Raw genomic sequence first — 18,442 nt, forward strand, 5'->3', positions numbered from 1 at the left:
TTGCAAATGTATGCAACTATCTTAAATATATTTTTCTGCATGGAAGTATATAGATACGGGGCTGTTATGGTTGACTATTATGGCTAAGAAATAAACAAAGTATACATATTATAAAGATGCAATAATGTTTTTCCGTAAGCATTTTTAGACTCTCATGCTTGTGAAATTGTTTGGTTTACTAATTATGTCTCATTCTAATTAGGTCAAAGTAATGTTACAGTGTTGTCCAGTAAAGCATAACAGCAGACAGTCAGTTTGTTAAAATATTTCAAATTTTCTGAGGGAAAGTTATTGATTTGTTTATTTAAGATTAGAATTCTTCAGTAATACAAGTCTTTCAGTCTTATGAAGATTGATGTTGTTCTTATCCTCATTAAAATTCATTTTTTGGCTTTTTCATCCTCTAAAGATGAAAATGTTAGCCAATTATTTTCATTATATGAGCCAATTAAGATATCTGAAAATTTATAAGTAACGCTTTTCTAAATTTAAAGAGATATTCTTACAAAATAGAGAAATTCAATACCTTTGCAGACCAAACTGTATCACCATGTCATTGGAGTTCAAATGCTGAAATTGTGCTACAGGTAGATCTAAAATGTACAGATGCTATTCACTTTGATAAAGTTTCTCTCTAAAATCACATATCAATGCGGGGGGAGTGGAAAGGTGTATTAGCTGTAGCTTATATTTACATGAGTAGCAGTTCAAGTTTTGGAAAAATATGGAGAAGGCATCACTTTAAGAAATTGATTTTGTGCAATGTATCTTCTACTGAATGAATATAGTTCTTGACTGACCGAATGCATGCATCTTTGATTATTTAATTCACAGAATTTATGCTTACATGAAAAATCTAAACCTTCTGTGTTAATGGTTCTTGATTGTTAGATACAATGTGATTGGCAAGAGATGCAGATCAGGTTGTGATGAATAAATTAATATTTGAGCTCTGCATTCAGGAAAAAATAGTAAGATAAATAATTAGATGCATGATTTGGATAGCATTGTTGAAAACAGTATCAATGGCAAGCAGTATGATTACATAGCATTAGAATCTGGTGACTGCACTGTTGAGATACAGGGCAGAAACAGGAGAGGAGGGAGAAAAATACATATAGATCTACTTTAGGTGACTAATGTAATTAGTGTGGCGAGATGAAATGTGGCTTTCTGTATTCTTATCAGCATAGAATGTTTGCACGTAACTGTGATACAAGGCATTAGTTCTGTAAATTGTAGCAAATGAGTGATCCTCACTTGCATTTTAAATGTTCATAAAAGTTTTAAGTAATGTTGCACTGAATACACTATGTGTTGTGTTTTCTATACCTAGAATGAATTTTGTTTTGCAGTTTGTGGTGACTTGATTTTTAAATTAGGTGTTGAAAATGCAGGTCAAAAGTATATGTGTAGTCAAGCTAGGGACTAGAAGTCCAAACTACATGAGTTACCAGAATGGTGGCAGAGTTGCATGTTTAGGGCCTGTGGTGAGCAGTTTACACTTCAGATAAATAACTAGGCTCTAACTGTAAAATGTTGGCCTCTTTCTCTGCCTCCAGTTTCTTATGAAAGTTGAAAGCTAGATTGCATATTGGGATGTTGCATATGTAGAAAACTACATGCACAAATGTTTTATTATTTGGGGCAAATGTTGCATCTGGTTTTGAGTTTGTTAATCACCTCTGTTCTGTGTTACCTCTAGGCAGAGCCTGACAATTGAAATGTCTGTGGTGGTGTTGCAGTCTGAGGGTTGATACAAACATTAATCAGTTTTGAAAATAATGCTTGCATTCAGATATCTAGAGCATTAATATGCTGTATGCCAGGATTCAGTAACTAATCTTAATAACGTTTTTAAGTGCTCCACGAACATAATTCTCTTTTTATAAAAATCTTCAGATATTAAAGCCAGGAGGAGAGTATTTGATATTATGTTGGTGGTGAATGAGTTGACATGAGTATTCTAATACCTTCCCCTTGGTTCTATCAGCAGTGGAACTATGAAAATGCAACAATAAAATGAATCGGGTTAGAAAAACTTGGACTCAGAATTGTCTTGTGTAAAGACTGAGAAGAGACAATGTACCACAGTCAGGATTTTCTATAGTAACTGCAATGTAAAACATGCTAACAATTGCTGTACATATATATTATATAAAAAATACATTTTAACAATGAACTGCTCTGAGTATCCTGGGTTGTTTCTGTCAGGAGAACCTCCATACCTTTGTAATGTATGTCACAGAATATTGACATGCATCTATTGCTTCCAGAGCTGCTCACTGAGTTCTCTTGGTGACCGACCTTTGGCCACCAAAGATGCTAGATGCTACTTGGGGTCTGGAGTCTTAATCTGTAAAGGCAGCGTTTCACATCTGCATAGAGGCTTTTTTGAAATCACAGTTGTTTAGTAATTTGCTACTTGGAAGAAACTCAGATGTCGAAGGAAGATGATTTTTTTTCTTTTTTCTAGTAAGTGCAACCTCCTGACGTTGCTTATCGTTTCTCTTATAGAGTGTCTCACTCTTGCTTACTACAGTCACAATTGAGAAGGGGGAAATTGGATGAATATTTAAAAAAAAAACAACAACCCACATCTCTATATTCCTGTCTTGTAGATATCCTTAAAATATTTACATTCTGGATTACCTAGAAGGGTAATTCCAAGATAGGGATGTGAAAATTAGGGTATATTCTGCAAGATCTCAAGTAAGCATTACTCTGCCAAATTCTCCTGCCATAGAAAAAAGAGCAGCCTACAAGGCTCAGGAAACAGCTGTATCTGTTGGAACGCCTGTCAATATGTGCACCGACACCGTTGTGACGTTGAGCTCGTTGTCCAGGCTTCAGTAATGTATTTCTATTGTAGCAGTGTGCTGTATGAGGCTGCTAGGGTAGTACTTAGGCTTCAGTACTGAAGTACAGCCTTCAGTAATACAGAACTGAAGAGGATATCTTCAGGTATGTTCCATTGGACATGGGCCTGCTGACAACTTCAAGCACTAAGTTTAAACATGTTCCCAAAACAAAGATGAAGGCTGACATCTGTGGTAGTTCCAACTTCTCTAGCACTAACAGGGCTGTGGGGACTGTAAATCTAAACAGACCCAAGAGCTGGATTAATTCTCCCTCAACTCTGGAGGCTGACCTTATGTTTGTTGTGTTAGGTTTTTCATTTATTTTTTTTTTAGTAGCACTTTCTTTATCTTTTGTATGCTGTGGCATGCTAATGAAGGGCAACTCCTTTCTCACAGGTGGCACGGTATTTCAGCCTCAATGCTAATGGAAAAAAAAAAAAAACCTCCCAAACAAACCAACAAAAAAATCACAAAAACACTGTGGTGCAACACTTGATTATAATACCAGAATAGGTCCTCACAGGGTCTGATCCAGCCCCTATCTGAGTTTCATCCTGTGCTGAACTTACATTCAGTACTGCTCTGGTCATGGCTGCAGTAGAATGTACGTACAAACAGCTCTGCAAAGGAAACAGTCAAGCTGTGTGCTTTACATTAACGATAACATTTTATGATGTATTGTCTGCACACATATTTAATGCCCTTTGCAACTGAGATTCTGTGGCTAAGAGGAAAATGAGGACTAAAAGGCTGAAAGAAAATTGAGGATTGAGACTCCTACAGATGTCTGTAAACAAACAATATAAAACGTGATGGGGAAATAGGGGTACCTACTTACTCCGGGTGTTACTATTTTAATATTCAAGACTGACCATATGTGCATCCATAGTAGAATGCAGGTATAAACATTCTGTGCAAGATACGTTGTTATTTTAAGAGAAAATAGATGGCTTTCAAGACTGACAAACTTATGAACAATCGGCACATGCTATTTACTTTGTAAAAATTTCTATATTAAATATAATGTTTTTTGAAAATATGCTAAAATTGAAAAATGTGATGCTATGCATCTAGCTTAATAATCAGTTATTTTTAGTTGTAAAGGTTGTTTAGGAAGAAATTAAAAGCTTAAGTTCATAAGGTCGTCATCATGAAATGAAACCACAAGATCATACTTTCAGAGACCACCACTCCCAAGTACAATGTTCTTCCAATGGCAACAGTAATTTGCATAATTATTTCTTACTATCAAAAAAGTCTTCATTCTCATAAAATCAAAATTAGGCATTAAAAATATATAGTAGTGTAACTTGCTTAATGGAGCTTTGTGTTATATAAAATATTTACTATCTGCTGATAGTACGGTTCCACAAAAAAAAGTAATCAGTTATTTTTCTGAGCAGCGTTTGCCTGAAAGGGGTATCATATTTAGCAAGGTTGATAGCTATTTCCAATCATTAAATGAAAACTGTGTCCTTTTAAGATGGTTCTGATGACCTCTAGATGTTCATTGTTGTAAAGGGTTGCTTTAAATCAACCACAATGTTGATGTGTGCAGGCAGGTAATGACAAATGGCAAAGAAATTACTTGCCTGTAAGTGTTCTGTTAGAAATGTTATTTTTAAAATTGCAAACAGTCAATCATCCTACTTTTTTCACAGAATGCCTAGAAATTGGAATTGTGTGTTGGGATTTTCCAAGGAAACAAAAGGCAGGACCATAATCTTTGTTTTTGTAGACACTAAGCTCTGTACGTGGAAAATGAGGTTTGAGGTGTGCTCTTACAGATACTGAAGCAAAAAAAAAACCTGTAACAAATAGTGCTAGTGTATGTCCATTCCCGTTGGGTGAACCTATGTATATGCCATACCTGGAAAGTACCTGGGGAAACCTATCTCTTTGTGTATAAATGATAAATATTGTTTCACACCAGATTTTTTACTTACTTATTTTTATGACAGCCAGTGTCTGAGAAGTAGCTTATTTAATGTTTTAAATACTAGTAGGGCAAGCCCATATAGATCAGACAGAATTTTGACAACTGTATACATGTTAACATACAGATACACGTATGTTTGTCATATGTCAAAATAGGAGTTCAGAAGTACAGGTCAGTGCATTTGGGACCTCTGTTACGATATTATAAAAACAAAGAATATGGAGACCCACTGTTTCTCTGTCCCCTTGCTTTACAGGGAAAGCCTCATTTTCGCAAATTGTAAAAATAAAACATTAAAATTCACATTTATGTTGGTACATCCATGTCAAAGTTCATTTTTCCTCATGCAAATAGTTCGTGTTGACAGATTAGTTGTGCTTCAAGATAAACATCTAAAACAAATGTTCCCATTTCTTTCATTTTACTGTAAATTAATAAATTGGAGATTAAGATTTGCTTCTACACAGTGAAATGAATGTTTGCAATTAATTCAACATTGTTTTCTGTATTTAAGCTTAGACTCATATTTCACTAAAAAGTCTGTGGGAACTGTAGTTGTGTTAATGAAGTGTGTTCTTTGGGGGAATTGTACATAAATAAATATTTTTTAATAATGCAGAGTTGAATAGTACATCAGTTTAGGCTGACATCCTCTATGGTGTCTCCAGAAAGATATGAAATGGGAAGTGATAATAGCATGTATAATCACATGACTCTGAAGAAATGATGACTCATTTTAGAAAATTTGTGGAAGGGTAAATGTAATGTCCAACTGTATTTTATAAGGGTATTTTTAACTTTTGCTACATTCAGAATTTTAATCCTTACCTTTAAAAGAGGTATTGCAATCTCTGTTTTAATTTGAAATTAAGCTTGTTTTGATACAACTTTGCTAGTTGTAGCTTGTGAGGTTTTTTTCCGGTTGGTTCTTTTGTCTTACGAATCAAAACTTTTTACAAGGTTAGGCCTGGTTGTTTTGCCTGATGAGCTTGAAAATGCACGTTTAAATAATAGTGAAGCAGAATATATGTGGGTTTTTTCTAATGTCTAGAACTGTAAATCTAGAAAGACTTTACTGTTTTCATTTTCCCACCTGTGTAAGATTTACTGACTATTCTGTAATGTGTTTACCTATTGTTTTATTGTCTGTATCTTAGTTGTGTCTAGAGCAGGAATATTCATCTTGCGGCTAAGCGACTGATTGTCCAGTGGATAATCCTGCTCCTGTTTTGCATCATAGGTACAAGTAGCAAGCTGGACTGATTGTTCTTGTCTGTAGTGTCAGTCCATTCCTGTCTGTATTTTCTGGCAGTACGATGGTCTGTCACATGCAAGAGTGCACATGCAGTCTTCTTTCAAGGACAGCAAATGCTATCCTGGAAAGACTGGTACAATATATTAACTCTCAGGTTTGGAGGGGGGAAAAACCCAACAAACTCACAAAGAAAAACCCAACCAACAAACCCAAGCCACACACCTCATCCCTCCAACCTTGTGGAAGGACAAAATGGTCATTTTATGTGCATCTGTAAAGTTGCTTATTCTTTCCTAGGCAAAATATTTTTCCCTGTCCCTTCTGAATTGCACCCTGTTTATTTCAGACTACATCTCCAATTTGTTTCAGTTGTTCTGAAATCTAATCCTCTTAAGTATTTCCATCCCTTGAAGCTTGATAATATCTTTGACTGACTATAGAGCAGGCCTATTAAATTAGTCTAAGTTATTAATGAAACTGCTGAATGGTATGAAAGCAGTTCATAGGCCCGAAATACAGAATACTAATGTGAAATTCTACGTGATGTTCTTAATAAAATTCAGTTTTGCTAGTGAAGCTTCAATAACTGGTTTCTGAATATGCCCTTGCAGAAGGTATATGGAAAACATTTTTCCTGACTTGCTTATGAGATTGTCCTGAGAAATGTAATCATATTTGAGATAGGCAGCACTTGTTATTTTTAAAATGTGTGGTTTCAGTTTCATTCAGTATCAAAAGGTCAACCAACGTTGGCTCTAATATGCTTGGTACATTTTCAAACATCTTTGCACTTTGTTCTAGAAACATCTACCAAGCTGGTGTATTCTCTTTGTATTCATCAGTGCTTTCCAAAATACTTTATTCAGCATGTTGCTTCGATAAAGACAACCAGCATATAAAACTGGGTGACAACTAGCTCATATGCTATAGATTACTTTTGTTTTGGTGAATGCTATTCTTTCCTTGCCAGTTTTCTTTATCCTCTTATCTGTTTATGTTCATGTCCTTACATCTTACTATATGCTTTATTCTATATTTGTATAGTGTGTAACATACGAGGATCCCGGTCAATGATTCCTTCTCAAACTTAAAATATAAATAACAAGGACAACCAGAAAAGGAACAAATGCAGAAAGTAAAATACGGGATAGAGTAACCGTGTATTTTATATCTTGTGTTGAAATTCTTTACCATTGCAGAGGGGGAGATTCTGTGGGCAAACAGGGCTTTCCCTGGGAGTCGAGATCTTTTATGCTATTCATGTTTTAGATAGAAATTTAACATCACTGTATGTTGTTTGATAAGGTTTTATATTGTATCTCTTTGAGTTGGAATTTTAATATTTTGCTATGATGATTCCAGGTGTTAACATCTGACCTGGAAAACAGGGAGAAGCAGCAGGAAAAAATGCTGGAGCAGCTAAAGGAGATACAGAGTTGCTACAAGGCTTGTGAGAATGGACGTAGACAAACTGAACTCCAATCTGCTGAGTTAGCTCAACAGGTTGAAGAGAGTAGCAAGGAAGCAGAGCGGTACCTCACTGAATTCAAGCATTCAGAGGCACTCAGGCTGGACATTGAGAAAAGAAGAGAGGATTTGAAGGTGAGAGCACAGGAAACCATCCGGCAGTGGAAGTTGAAATGTAAGAAACTGGGTCATGAGGTGGAAAAACAAAACGAAACTATCAACCAACTGATGGACAAGAACAGTCAGGTAAGATTGACTGGGGGGGGTTGTACCCTTTCCATTTGTTTTAATGAATGAATTTAAAAATGAATGAAATGTTTTTAAAAATGAAGATAAGGAGTTTGTTTATGCAAACTGGACCAAATTTTCTGGTGAACTACAAAATGGCTAATAGGTGGCAATATTTTTTTAGCTATTGTGGAGTTCCACGTTCTCTTCTCCTATCCAGTATTTATTGCAGTCTCTTCACTTAATCAAAGCTTCTTGTAAAGAAGAAGGTTTCTTTATGAATGTTGCTTTTACTTTATCTTTTCAGTTAGCAGTTAACATAACCTAGCTTATTCTTAGTTAATTTCTAAGGAAATAATGTGATGTTATTTTCTGTAAAAAATGTTAATCACATTAAATAATAACACATGTTCACATTATGCATTGTCTCATGTACTGGGCAGTGGTCACATCTTTGAAAGTGGGTGTTTAATTTCACCATGTATGTCAGATAGCTAGCAGACCATAATGCTATACGGACTTTGGCACAACTACCGTATTTTTAATTCCATTCTGTATTTAAGCTTTTCTCAGACGCTAGGCTTAGTAATGACATCTTTTATTGACAGTAAAGACTGCAGGTTCTGAAATATTATAAGGACTGCAACTCAGTTCAGATTTGATGTTTGGAGGCAGAAAAGAAGGTATTCTTTGTTTGAGAATGTGCAGAGATTTTAGCAAAATCTGGAGATTATAGCAAAAAAAGGTTTTCTTACCTGCATTTGGGATGAACGTGCTGCTAACACCTACCATGCAGGTCCTAGGTTTTTCCATTCATCTGGATAGAGAGTCTGTGTTCCTTACGTTTTTCTAACTGCTTTTTTATATGATTTTTATGTATGTTTTGTTTCAGCCTCTTCCTTGTATTTTTCAGAACTTTTTATTTGAAAAAATCAATTTGAAAACTGATCATTTAACATTTCTGGGCTTTTCATTTGCCTTTATTCAGTGTCACAAACCACTTACTCCTCTCTTCCTCCTTCTATAAAGTTTCTCAGGAAAAAAACATTGGGTTTTGGGGGGTTTTTTTTTGACTTAGCAGAATTCCTTGACTTTTTCTAGTCCTGATACTGCTTTAAAGACAAGAACTCACATCAGTGCTTATGCTGATCATCCCATCTTGGAACAGTAGTAGAAACCATCATCCTGTTTGTAATGAGTTTGTGGGTCTTTGTATTTTCCAGTGGCTGGATCAAAAGGTGCTTGCTCCTATAGTGGCTGTTACAGTGCTAAGCTTCATGCTGTGAGCTTTTATCTTAACTTACATGCTGTGCTGGTGCAGTCTATCATTGTATGGCCTACTTTTGTTTTTATAGAGCTTCCCTCACTTATTGTCACTTATTTTCTAGTGACGTGCATATGATTTAGGTTACTAAATCTGATGGGCTTGGGATGGCTTTATGCCATCCTCTAATTTGTCCTGCTCAAAGATTGTAGTTTTCAAGGGGTATGTGGTGTGAATATGGGGTGTCTGTATTCATCCTGTGTTGTTCCTGATCCAGTAATCTGTTTTGAGACTGGTACTTTCATGTATGAGCATGGTCAAAGCACAGGAAAAGCCACAATGGGGCTAATACTGAGTTGAAAGTGATAAACTCTAGCAGATCTAAGCTGTGGTTCCTGGGGTTGCTGTTTCTCTCCTGAACTACCTAGCAGATTCCTTATTATTATTATTATTTGCTCTATCCATGCTCCAACAATTCATTGCATGTAATCTTGTTGTATTGGTTACCCCTAGCAGTTGTCTGAGGAAGTAAGGTGTGGTGGGTTGACCCTGGCTGGACGCCAGGTGCCCACCAAAGCTGCTCTATCACTCCCCTTCCTCAGCTGGACAGGGGAGAGGAAATATAACGCAGGGCTCATGGGTCGAGATAAGGACAGGGAGATCACTCAGCAATTACCATCACAGGCAAAACAGACTCGACTGGGGGAAATTAGTTTAATTTATTACCAATCAAAATCGGAGTGGGATAATGAGAAAGAAAACCAAATCTCAAAAACATCTTCCCCTCACCCCTCCCTTCTTCCCGGGCTCAATTTCACTCCTGATTTCCTCTACCTCCTCCTCCTGAGCAGCACCAGGGGACAGGGAATGGGGGTTGCGGTCAGTTCATCACATGTTGTTTCTGCCACTCCTTCCTCCTCACACTCTTCCCCTGCTCCGCCATGGGGTTCCTCCCACGGGAGACAGTCCTCCATGAACTTCTCCAACATGGGTCTTCCCATGGGCCTACAGTTCTTCACGAACTGCTCCAGCATGGGTCCTTTCCATGGGGTGCAGTCCTTCAGGAACAGACTGCTCCAGCGTGGCCTCCCCCCGCAGGGTCACAAGTCCTGCCAGAAAACCTTCTGCAGTGTGGGCTCCTGTCCATGGGTCCACTGGTCCTGCCAGGAGGCTGCTTCAGCGCAGGCTTCCCACAGGGTCACAGCCTCCTTCAGGCATCCATCTGCTCTAGCATGGGGTCCTCCATGGGCTGCAGGTGGATTATCTGCTCCACCTTGGACCTCCACGGACTGTCTCACCATGGGCTTCAGGGGAATCTCTTCTCCCATGCCTGGAGCACCTCCTTCCCCCTCCTCCTTCACTGACCTGGGTGTCTGCAGAGTTGTTTCACACATTCTCACTCCTCTCTTCTCTGGCTGCCGTTGCGCAGTTGGTTTTCCCCTTTCTTAAATATGTTATCCCAGAGGCACTACCACTGTCACTGATTGGCTCGGCCTTGGCCAGTGGCAGGTCCGGTTTGGAGCTGGCTGGCATTGGCTCTGTTGGATATAGGGGAAGCTTCTAGCAGCTTCTCACAGAAGCCACCCCTGTAGCCCCCCCCGCTACCAAAACCTTGCCATGCAAACCCAATACATTTAAGAAGTTGGTCATCTTTTGCCTAGGTAAATGGAGGTGTTAAAGGAAGAAAACTTGAATCATTTAGAAATCATGTGTGTCTCAGACATATGAGAAGCAAAGAGTAGAGGAGAGAGAGTTGTGAATAACAAGCAGGAGGAGACCCAAAAGACTCAGAAATCACGGTTCATGTAAATGCATGGACAGGTTTTTGTAATGGCAATTGATAGTGCTGTCCACATTGAAATTTTCTTTGTTACATAAGACTCCTTCACATGGATTTTACCTCTTTTTATGTGACACGTGCATCAAAATGCTAAATGCAGTCATTTTGGTTTAAGGTCCGTTTAAGAAATGCTGTCAGTATTCATTCTTATTTTTAAAATCATCAGCATCTTGCCAACGAGTTTGAGTTAAGTGTCACTCCTGAAGGAAAATCTATTTATTGGAGGATGTGTAATATCAAATAAACTGTGTGTCATTGTGGAGGAGAAAAAAATAGCAACAATATTTCATGGTCTCAATACAAAGTTGTAGACAGTTTCCATATGAGGATATAATCAATCTAGATGCAGCATTTGTAATAAGCTTCAAGGAACTAGGTGAACATAATATAACCAGTTTTGAAATGTACAGACAAGTAACATCTGAGACAAAAATCTATGAAAATAAATACTAAAGAAAAAGGAGAAATGGCATTCTGTTGTATTTGCTTTCTGTTACAGGATTTCAAAGGGTTGTTGGCAAATTTTCAAAACTGGATTACAATCATAGCTTACAATTTTGTGAGATGTTCCAAATATTTGGAGACAATGGGTGGGCTATAGAAAAATTGTTTAGGTTTTATTCTTTTGGAGTTATTGGGATAATTTGATTAAAGTCTCGTCTATGTGGTTATCCTTGATATTGGTTGACAGTGGAATATCTAACATCTTGCGTCTTTTGGAATGTATTTTCTTCTGAGTATGGAATGTAGAAAACATACTTACACTCAAAGCAAGTTACTTATGGCGTTTTTCTTAAAATTTTACTGGAGTTTTTTTTTAGACAAATCTTGCAACTAGAATTGCAAGACAGTTTTAAGAAGATTGAAATACTGATATTTTTTCAGAAAAAAAGCATGATGATCGTTACCCCATATCCTTGATTTATTATTTTTGTATTTTGTTTTGCATTGCTTATTCTTGGTGTAATTGCAAATTGTTTTATTATTTTTAAGCTGCACACTGTTAACATTAATTGCCTTTCTGTTCTAGATTATTTCAAGTAATTTTGCTATAAGAAATATGTACTGTTTGTGGAATTAGTGGAAATAGTAGAATTCAGTATAAAATTTATTTAAGCCAGTTTAAAGAATCCAGTAGTTTACGTGATACATCAGGAAAATCTTGTGTTGTCCCTTTATAACTCTTTTTTTCCTGTAGTAGAAGTTGTATGTGACTTATGATAGATGTACTGTAAATTCCTTCTTAGTTTTTTAACATTCTGTTTAAAATAAATTATAACTTGAGATAAGTAAGAATCAGGGATGGTGTGTGTAACATGAGTTGAATGAAATGTAGTATTTAGTGACGCACATGTAGTTGCAGCGCAAACTTTTCCTCTCATTTAGCGCATTTTCTAGGATTTTTTTAACCTGAAATATATCACTGTTAAAAAAAAAACCCAACCCTTGAGCACCTTGGGAAAACAGTGGAATTTTTATTAAATGTGGCTGATTTTTATTTTGAAGATGAAGTCTTCATTTCTTGGCTCTGATGAATGAGTGAAACAGGCTTTTAACTGCTATTCTTTCATCTTCTGTGAGCAGTTTCAAAAATAATTTAAAGTTGATATACTTAATATGTAATATTTTAGAAAATAAGCAAAGCAAGTCAACCTATGAAATGGACCTATAGGTAAGGTGTGTGCAACCAGTAGTCCTCCCTGTATTCTGCTGTGTTACTGTATTGTCTCATTTCCTCCATCTTGCTATTTGGAGGAACCAGTGAAGAAAACCCATCTCAGTCTGCAAAGACGGTGAGAAAAGCAGGGGAACTAAAACTATCCCTACTTAGGAGACTAGATCATTTAAGGACAAGTATACATTTGAGATCACAAATGTACCATGTCTAAATTTAAAGAAACACTGAATAAATTTGAACTGAGTTCATAACAAGCAAAAATTTTGTATTTTCACAGAACAAAGTGTGCTAATTGTTCCTTAGATGTTAGGAATGTCTAAGGACATCCTTCCAACAATTTTCTTTAATTACTTTAGGTCACACTGGATTTCTTTTTCTTCTTTTCTAGGTCCTCAAAGAAAAGGATGACCTCAGAAGTCAGCTTCTCTCTGCTCTACACCAAATAGAAAACCTTCGGAAAGAGCTGAACGATGTGCTTACGAAGAGAGCCCAGCAGGAAGAACTCCTCCACTGCAGAGAGGTAAAACTGAATGAAATGAAATCTCACCAGGTATCTCTTGAAGAAGAGATCAAAGAAGTTCAAGGTACTGTAAATAAATTAGAGAATGAGTTGAAAAAGCAACTCTTTCTACAAAATCAAATGCAAGCTGAAAAGGAACACTTGGAGACAGAACTTGCAACTAGTAACTTGATCCACAAAAAAGACCAAGAAAGGCTCTTAGAAATGCAAGCAGATGTAAAAAACTTAAGCTCTGTACGTGTGGAACTAACAAACAGAATAGCAGAAGAGGAGAAAGTCAAAAAGGAATTACGTAAGAGCCTCTCAGATCTCCAGAAACAGCAGGAATCTAAGCATGAAGAGATGACTTCAGCTAACAGGCAGCTGAAGATGGAAAGAGAAGTTCACCAACAGGAGTTGTCAGATCTTAAATCAGAGTTACAAAATGTTAAAATCAAACATGAACGAAATGTTCAAGAACTCATGAAACTTCTTAAACAAGAAAAGGATGATGCAGAGGATCAAATTAGAATGCTAAAGGTACTTATTCTGAAGAATTCCAATGTCATACTTCCCCCCCCCCCCCGTATTGAGTGATGAAGGTAATAAAGCATGGGCTTTAAAACATTTAACATGCATTTTATTGCAGGTTATCATAAAAGTTTAAACTTCAGGGTAAAAAAAAAAATGTAACAGTAACAGTTTTAGGTCGAAAGCTCTTAGTTCAAAAGTAGCATAATAGGTATGTCTGTAATCAGAAGAGAAGGAGATATATGGGGCTGTAGAGTTTTAATATGATTTGATCCTTTCTTCTACAACTGTTATTTTTATAATTATTGTCACGGCCCTATAAAGAACTTGCAGTATTTCAGGGATGGTGCATTTTTGTAAATGTTTAAATTGCATGATGCAAAATACTGTCATTGTATCTGGAAACACTTTCAGAATGTGAATAGTGAAAATGTATAACACTTGTTAAGGTTAATTTTGATAGTTCTTTCTATTTTGAAGAGTTTTTAGAATTTCTATTTTCTGTACAATTTCTCAGAAAAGTGGCTATGTTCATTTGATGAAATTTGATGAAATACAGCATTTTATTCATGAAGAAACAAGTTAATGTCTTTAGTTTACATCATTTGCTCTTGACTCCAAGCTATTGCATTGGAAAGAAAATGAGCATTTTAGTGGCTTTAAGTGGTCTGAATAAAATTGGAAAGTTAAGTTGAAGTGGTCTAAATGTCACAATTAACTGTCAGCAGTTGTATAAACTATACACTGCACTTTAACTGAAGCAATTTTGATTATATGGTTATATATATGGAAGATAGTATTTCGCATGTCATAACAATAATAATTTGTATATTCATATTAATGAAGGGAGTAGTTTTCCAGATAGGTTGTAAATTACCAACATATTTTGAGTGCACTTCTGAAGCACCATAAATATGCTTTCCACCAGTCCCATCAAATTAAAAATTTGCTTATGTCAAAATTCTACCAATTTAACCATAAAAAGTTATAAAATCCTTAATCAAAGCTTGTGATTCATGATCTACTTCATAAATATAATCATGTTTATTTCCTTTCTCTTCTCACTTTCTCTTCTCACAAATATGCAAATAGTTAAAAAAGCGTGTTTTCCACTTTTTTGCAGTTATGAATTGATGTTACTTAGGAAAGGATGGTTAGTTATTTAACATATCATTTATGACATAATAATTAACAATAACTCTTAAGCACTTGGTAACATAGAAAGCATTTAATGAAGATAGCAATAAAAAAATCTAGATGGTTGTTAGTGGAAGGATCATTAAAATCAAAATATTTTGACAGCAGTGCTTAACATTTGGGACTTAATTTGTGTTGTGTCTGGTGTTATTTAAATGATCTGTCCAAATATGTGTGTTTTCTTTGACAATGACATTGAAATTAAGACTGTACATGTAATATCAAGGGGGAGAAGGAAAGTGTATTCTGGATGGTAGTAATCAAAAAATGAGTTGATTGTGACTATGTGTTCTTATTCTTATGGAAAGGTCAGTCTTACATTAAGGGCCTTGATATTGGTACTGATAGTTGTACCTAAACAGAATATTTAAAAAATTCACTTCCTTCTTTCAGTTGCAGTGCCATGACTTTCCCAGAATCCTTAATCTACATACATTTTTTACAGCTTTGTGTCTCTGAAACAGAGAAGACCAGAGGGCTTAAGGGAGATGAATTTTGTAAGATATTAGGATAGGCAACTTTTTTTAGAAGTACACAAAATTATAATGTACAACATTCTCTTGATTCAAAGACTGTAAATGCAACAAAATATATAATCGTACCCGTCTGTAGGAAGATCTGATGAGAACATGTTAACATGCAGGTGATTTGGTTACTTTTTGTCTGAACTTATCATTACATTGCACTTGGGTTTCACTTTTATGGACATACTTTTCTTCCAAATTAAGGTAAACTTAGCATGCATTTTATCAAATTGTGTTTAAATATTGTGGGTTTAGGGTAGAGTTTAGGGAAATCCAACAGACAGGGTTTTTTTTACCTATTATCCTTTTTTTTCAGGCTGGTGAGTCTTTGTACCCAGTAACCAATTGTCTTTTACTGTTACAGTAATAATCTTGACCTTATTTATGCCTCAGTCTTGTCCAACCTTTGTAACTGCTTTTGGGAAAGAATATACATAACCCTGTCCAAAGGTTGTTAATGTTAAAGCCTTAAAAATAAAGGTCAGTTGGGAGAGACTTGGGGAGTAAAGAGGAATTTAAGATGTTTAAGACCCAAGCCTTAAACTTAACTGGAGGAGGATTTTTGATGAGTTGCTTTCAGGAAATCAAGGGTGCAGAGACGTATGTTTACAGGACTAACTGCTGCATAGATTGTAAAAAGAAGTGACTTTTGATCCTTATTGTTTTTCCCTCTCTGCCTCCTCTGTATGCTACTTTCTACATCACTCTTGTCTGGCTTTCTGTAGTGCAGCACTGGACTGAAAAATTATAAGGACTTTTTGGGGTAGTAGGTGGTAGGTACCATAGGAATATTGTATGTTGCAGTAGAACTGGAGAAGAACATAGAATTTTGTACAAGATGCCAGTGTTGAGAAGGATCTTGCTGTCTCAGTGCTGAGATTCTGGTTAATTAAGCTCTTCATTCTGTTTCTGCTATAACATCCAATGTCTCTATAATTTTTTTTATTATTTAAAATGATAGATAAACTAGGCATATGAAATTAAGTGGTTTGCTTAGTGGTCCCCAATCAGCTATGTGTTCAGAAGTTCTGAATCTGTCCCCTAATTTTACTACGTGCCCTCATTTGATTTAAAAACATCCTTGTTCTCTTAGAATAATGAAATACAAAATGTCCTCATGCCTGACAGCACTTTCAAATATTAATCTTTAAAGTAAGATTTTTAGAGATATGTATCTATACATAAAAAATTGTATATATATGTGTATTTCTTTTTGAATTGTTTTCTATACATACACTAAGTGGGTGTAGTTCTTTTTTTCCTGAAGATTATCAGATGTGTGAAATGGGTTCAATCCAGATCAATTAAATTATGGTCACAGCTGCCTTGTCCAGACTGGAAATTAATAAAAACTGACTTTCTCCATTGTGTCTCAAAGGTAATATAAGTGAGGAATTTGGTTCTTGGATTGTCTCCATCTGCATAGACATTATAATACAACTACCTTTAGTAATAACTTAAAGGTTGATTTTATAAGCATATTCACAGAAAATGTTTTAGGCATTGCAGGCTTTTCTTTGTGTCCATAAGTCTTTGTGGACATAGGACACCAAAGTTCTTTCTCAGAATTGTCCTTCAGAGGAGCATTTGTACTCTCTTAGCTCTGTTGTCTAAATTAACTCATAAAACTTCTCTCCTTACCCTTCTTCCCCATAAAAGTTATATTTATAGTGTAATTGGGAGAATAGAATTTTTGCTTTTCCTCAGGAAGGAATTTACTCTGGAGGCTTATTTTTGTGTGTAACTGCATCCCACAATTTATCTAATATGAAGCTGGTTTTGAGTAATATCTGTGTAATTTCCTTTCTTTCCTTGTTTTGTGTAATTTTTTTTCATTTTCTAGATATTCTAGAGAACTTATCAAATCTGTCAGTTTCAGTCAGTTATCTTTTCTGCTGGAAACCAATATATTTTATTCATTCACCTGTTTAGGGCTTTCAAGGCCCTTAAATGCTTTCTTCATTTTTTTTCTGCAATGTTTCCATGAATAGCATTAAAACCACACAATTCTAGAAATTAAAAATACCAGATCTTTGCAGTTATTTCCTTGCAGATATAAATTTATTATTAGGTCCTGAAATGAAATGATAGTTTTAGACTTTCTGATTCCAAATTATTTCAGTAATGGAAAAGTTACATAAATACTGAGCTTCTTAAGGTGATGTAAGCTGATGAGTGTAGCAGAGTTGAAATGCAGAATCTGAGACTTCTATTTACTGCTTTTAAAACACTATGGTTCTAAAACTCTGTGATACATATTTTCCATGTTCAGATATTATATAAAACTTAAATGTAAAAAATTAAATAGAATTATCCTTCTGTAATAGTGTTCCATGGATTTGAAACTCTACAGTCTGGGAATGTTTTAAAATAACCCATATAGTGACTTGGTAATCTATTTTTCCATTACCATCAGATGGAACTTGTGGAAGAGAAAAACATAGTCAAGACTCAATGTCGACAACTAGAGAAGATAAAAATTGAGTGTGATAAATTGGCAGAAGAATTAACCCAAAATGAAGAAGAAAATATAAAACTCAGGCGGAAATGTGAGTTTGTAAAACAAGAACTGGAGAAAAAGGTAAACTTAACTGGTTTTAACCATGATTCATCAGTCTCTCTGCTGATAAATACCTACAATAAATGATGAATTATAGCAATGTATGGTAAACTTAAAATACAAAAAATACCTGTACATATTAAAGAATATACACGGTCATACTGTAGTACACATTTTCTGTATAAATCAAAGAAGGCAAAAGTACTTTGGCTGAGTCACAAATTGTATCCCTCCAAAGATTTGCTAATACTATTTAGGAGTAGAAATGTAAGTCCTGTTGCTTGCCCTGTTTCTAATATATGTAACGAACAAATGTTTGACCAAATATTTCTGGTTTTCTTCACATTTTCTTAAAGTTGCAGTACAGTTATGAATAATTTAGAGCTAATTTGAAGTAGATAAGCAATGTAAGTATGGTAAAAGAAACTCGATAAAAATTATTCTCTGCTTGAATATTTAAATCATGACAAGTTTTAAAAGAAATTCACATCCCTTTCTTGTACTGGCATGGTATTTCTAGAGATGGATGCTGTCTGCCAGCCATTCTTGTTGCCTAGTATTCTGGTTATTAATATTTACTATCAAATATTAATTTGCAC

The 18,442-nt window shown here is 35.6% G+C and overlaps 1 protein-coding gene across 1 annotated transcript in view; it reads left to right on the plus strand.

Moving 5' to 3' along the window:
• CEP128 (centrosomal protein 128) overlaps nt 1-18,442 on the plus strand; it is a 129,586-nt gene that overhangs the window by 37,340 nt on the left and 73,804 nt on the right. The window contains exons 12-14 of the mRNA XM_059819872.1: nt 7,418-7,768; nt 12,921-13,571; nt 17,700-17,864. Of these exons, the coding sequence (XP_059675855.1) occupies nt 7,418-7,768; nt 12,921-13,571; nt 17,700-17,864 (1,167 nt within the window). The remainder of the gene's footprint in view (nt 1-7,417; nt 7,769-12,920; nt 13,572-17,699; nt 17,865-18,442) is intronic.

The sequence above is a fragment of the Gavia stellata genome, chromosome 7 (assembly GCF_030936135.1).
Source record: "Gavia stellata isolate bGavSte3 chromosome 7, bGavSte3.hap2, whole genome shotgun sequence".
NCBI lineage: Eukaryota > Metazoa > Chordata > Aves > Gaviiformes > Gaviidae > Gavia > Gavia stellata.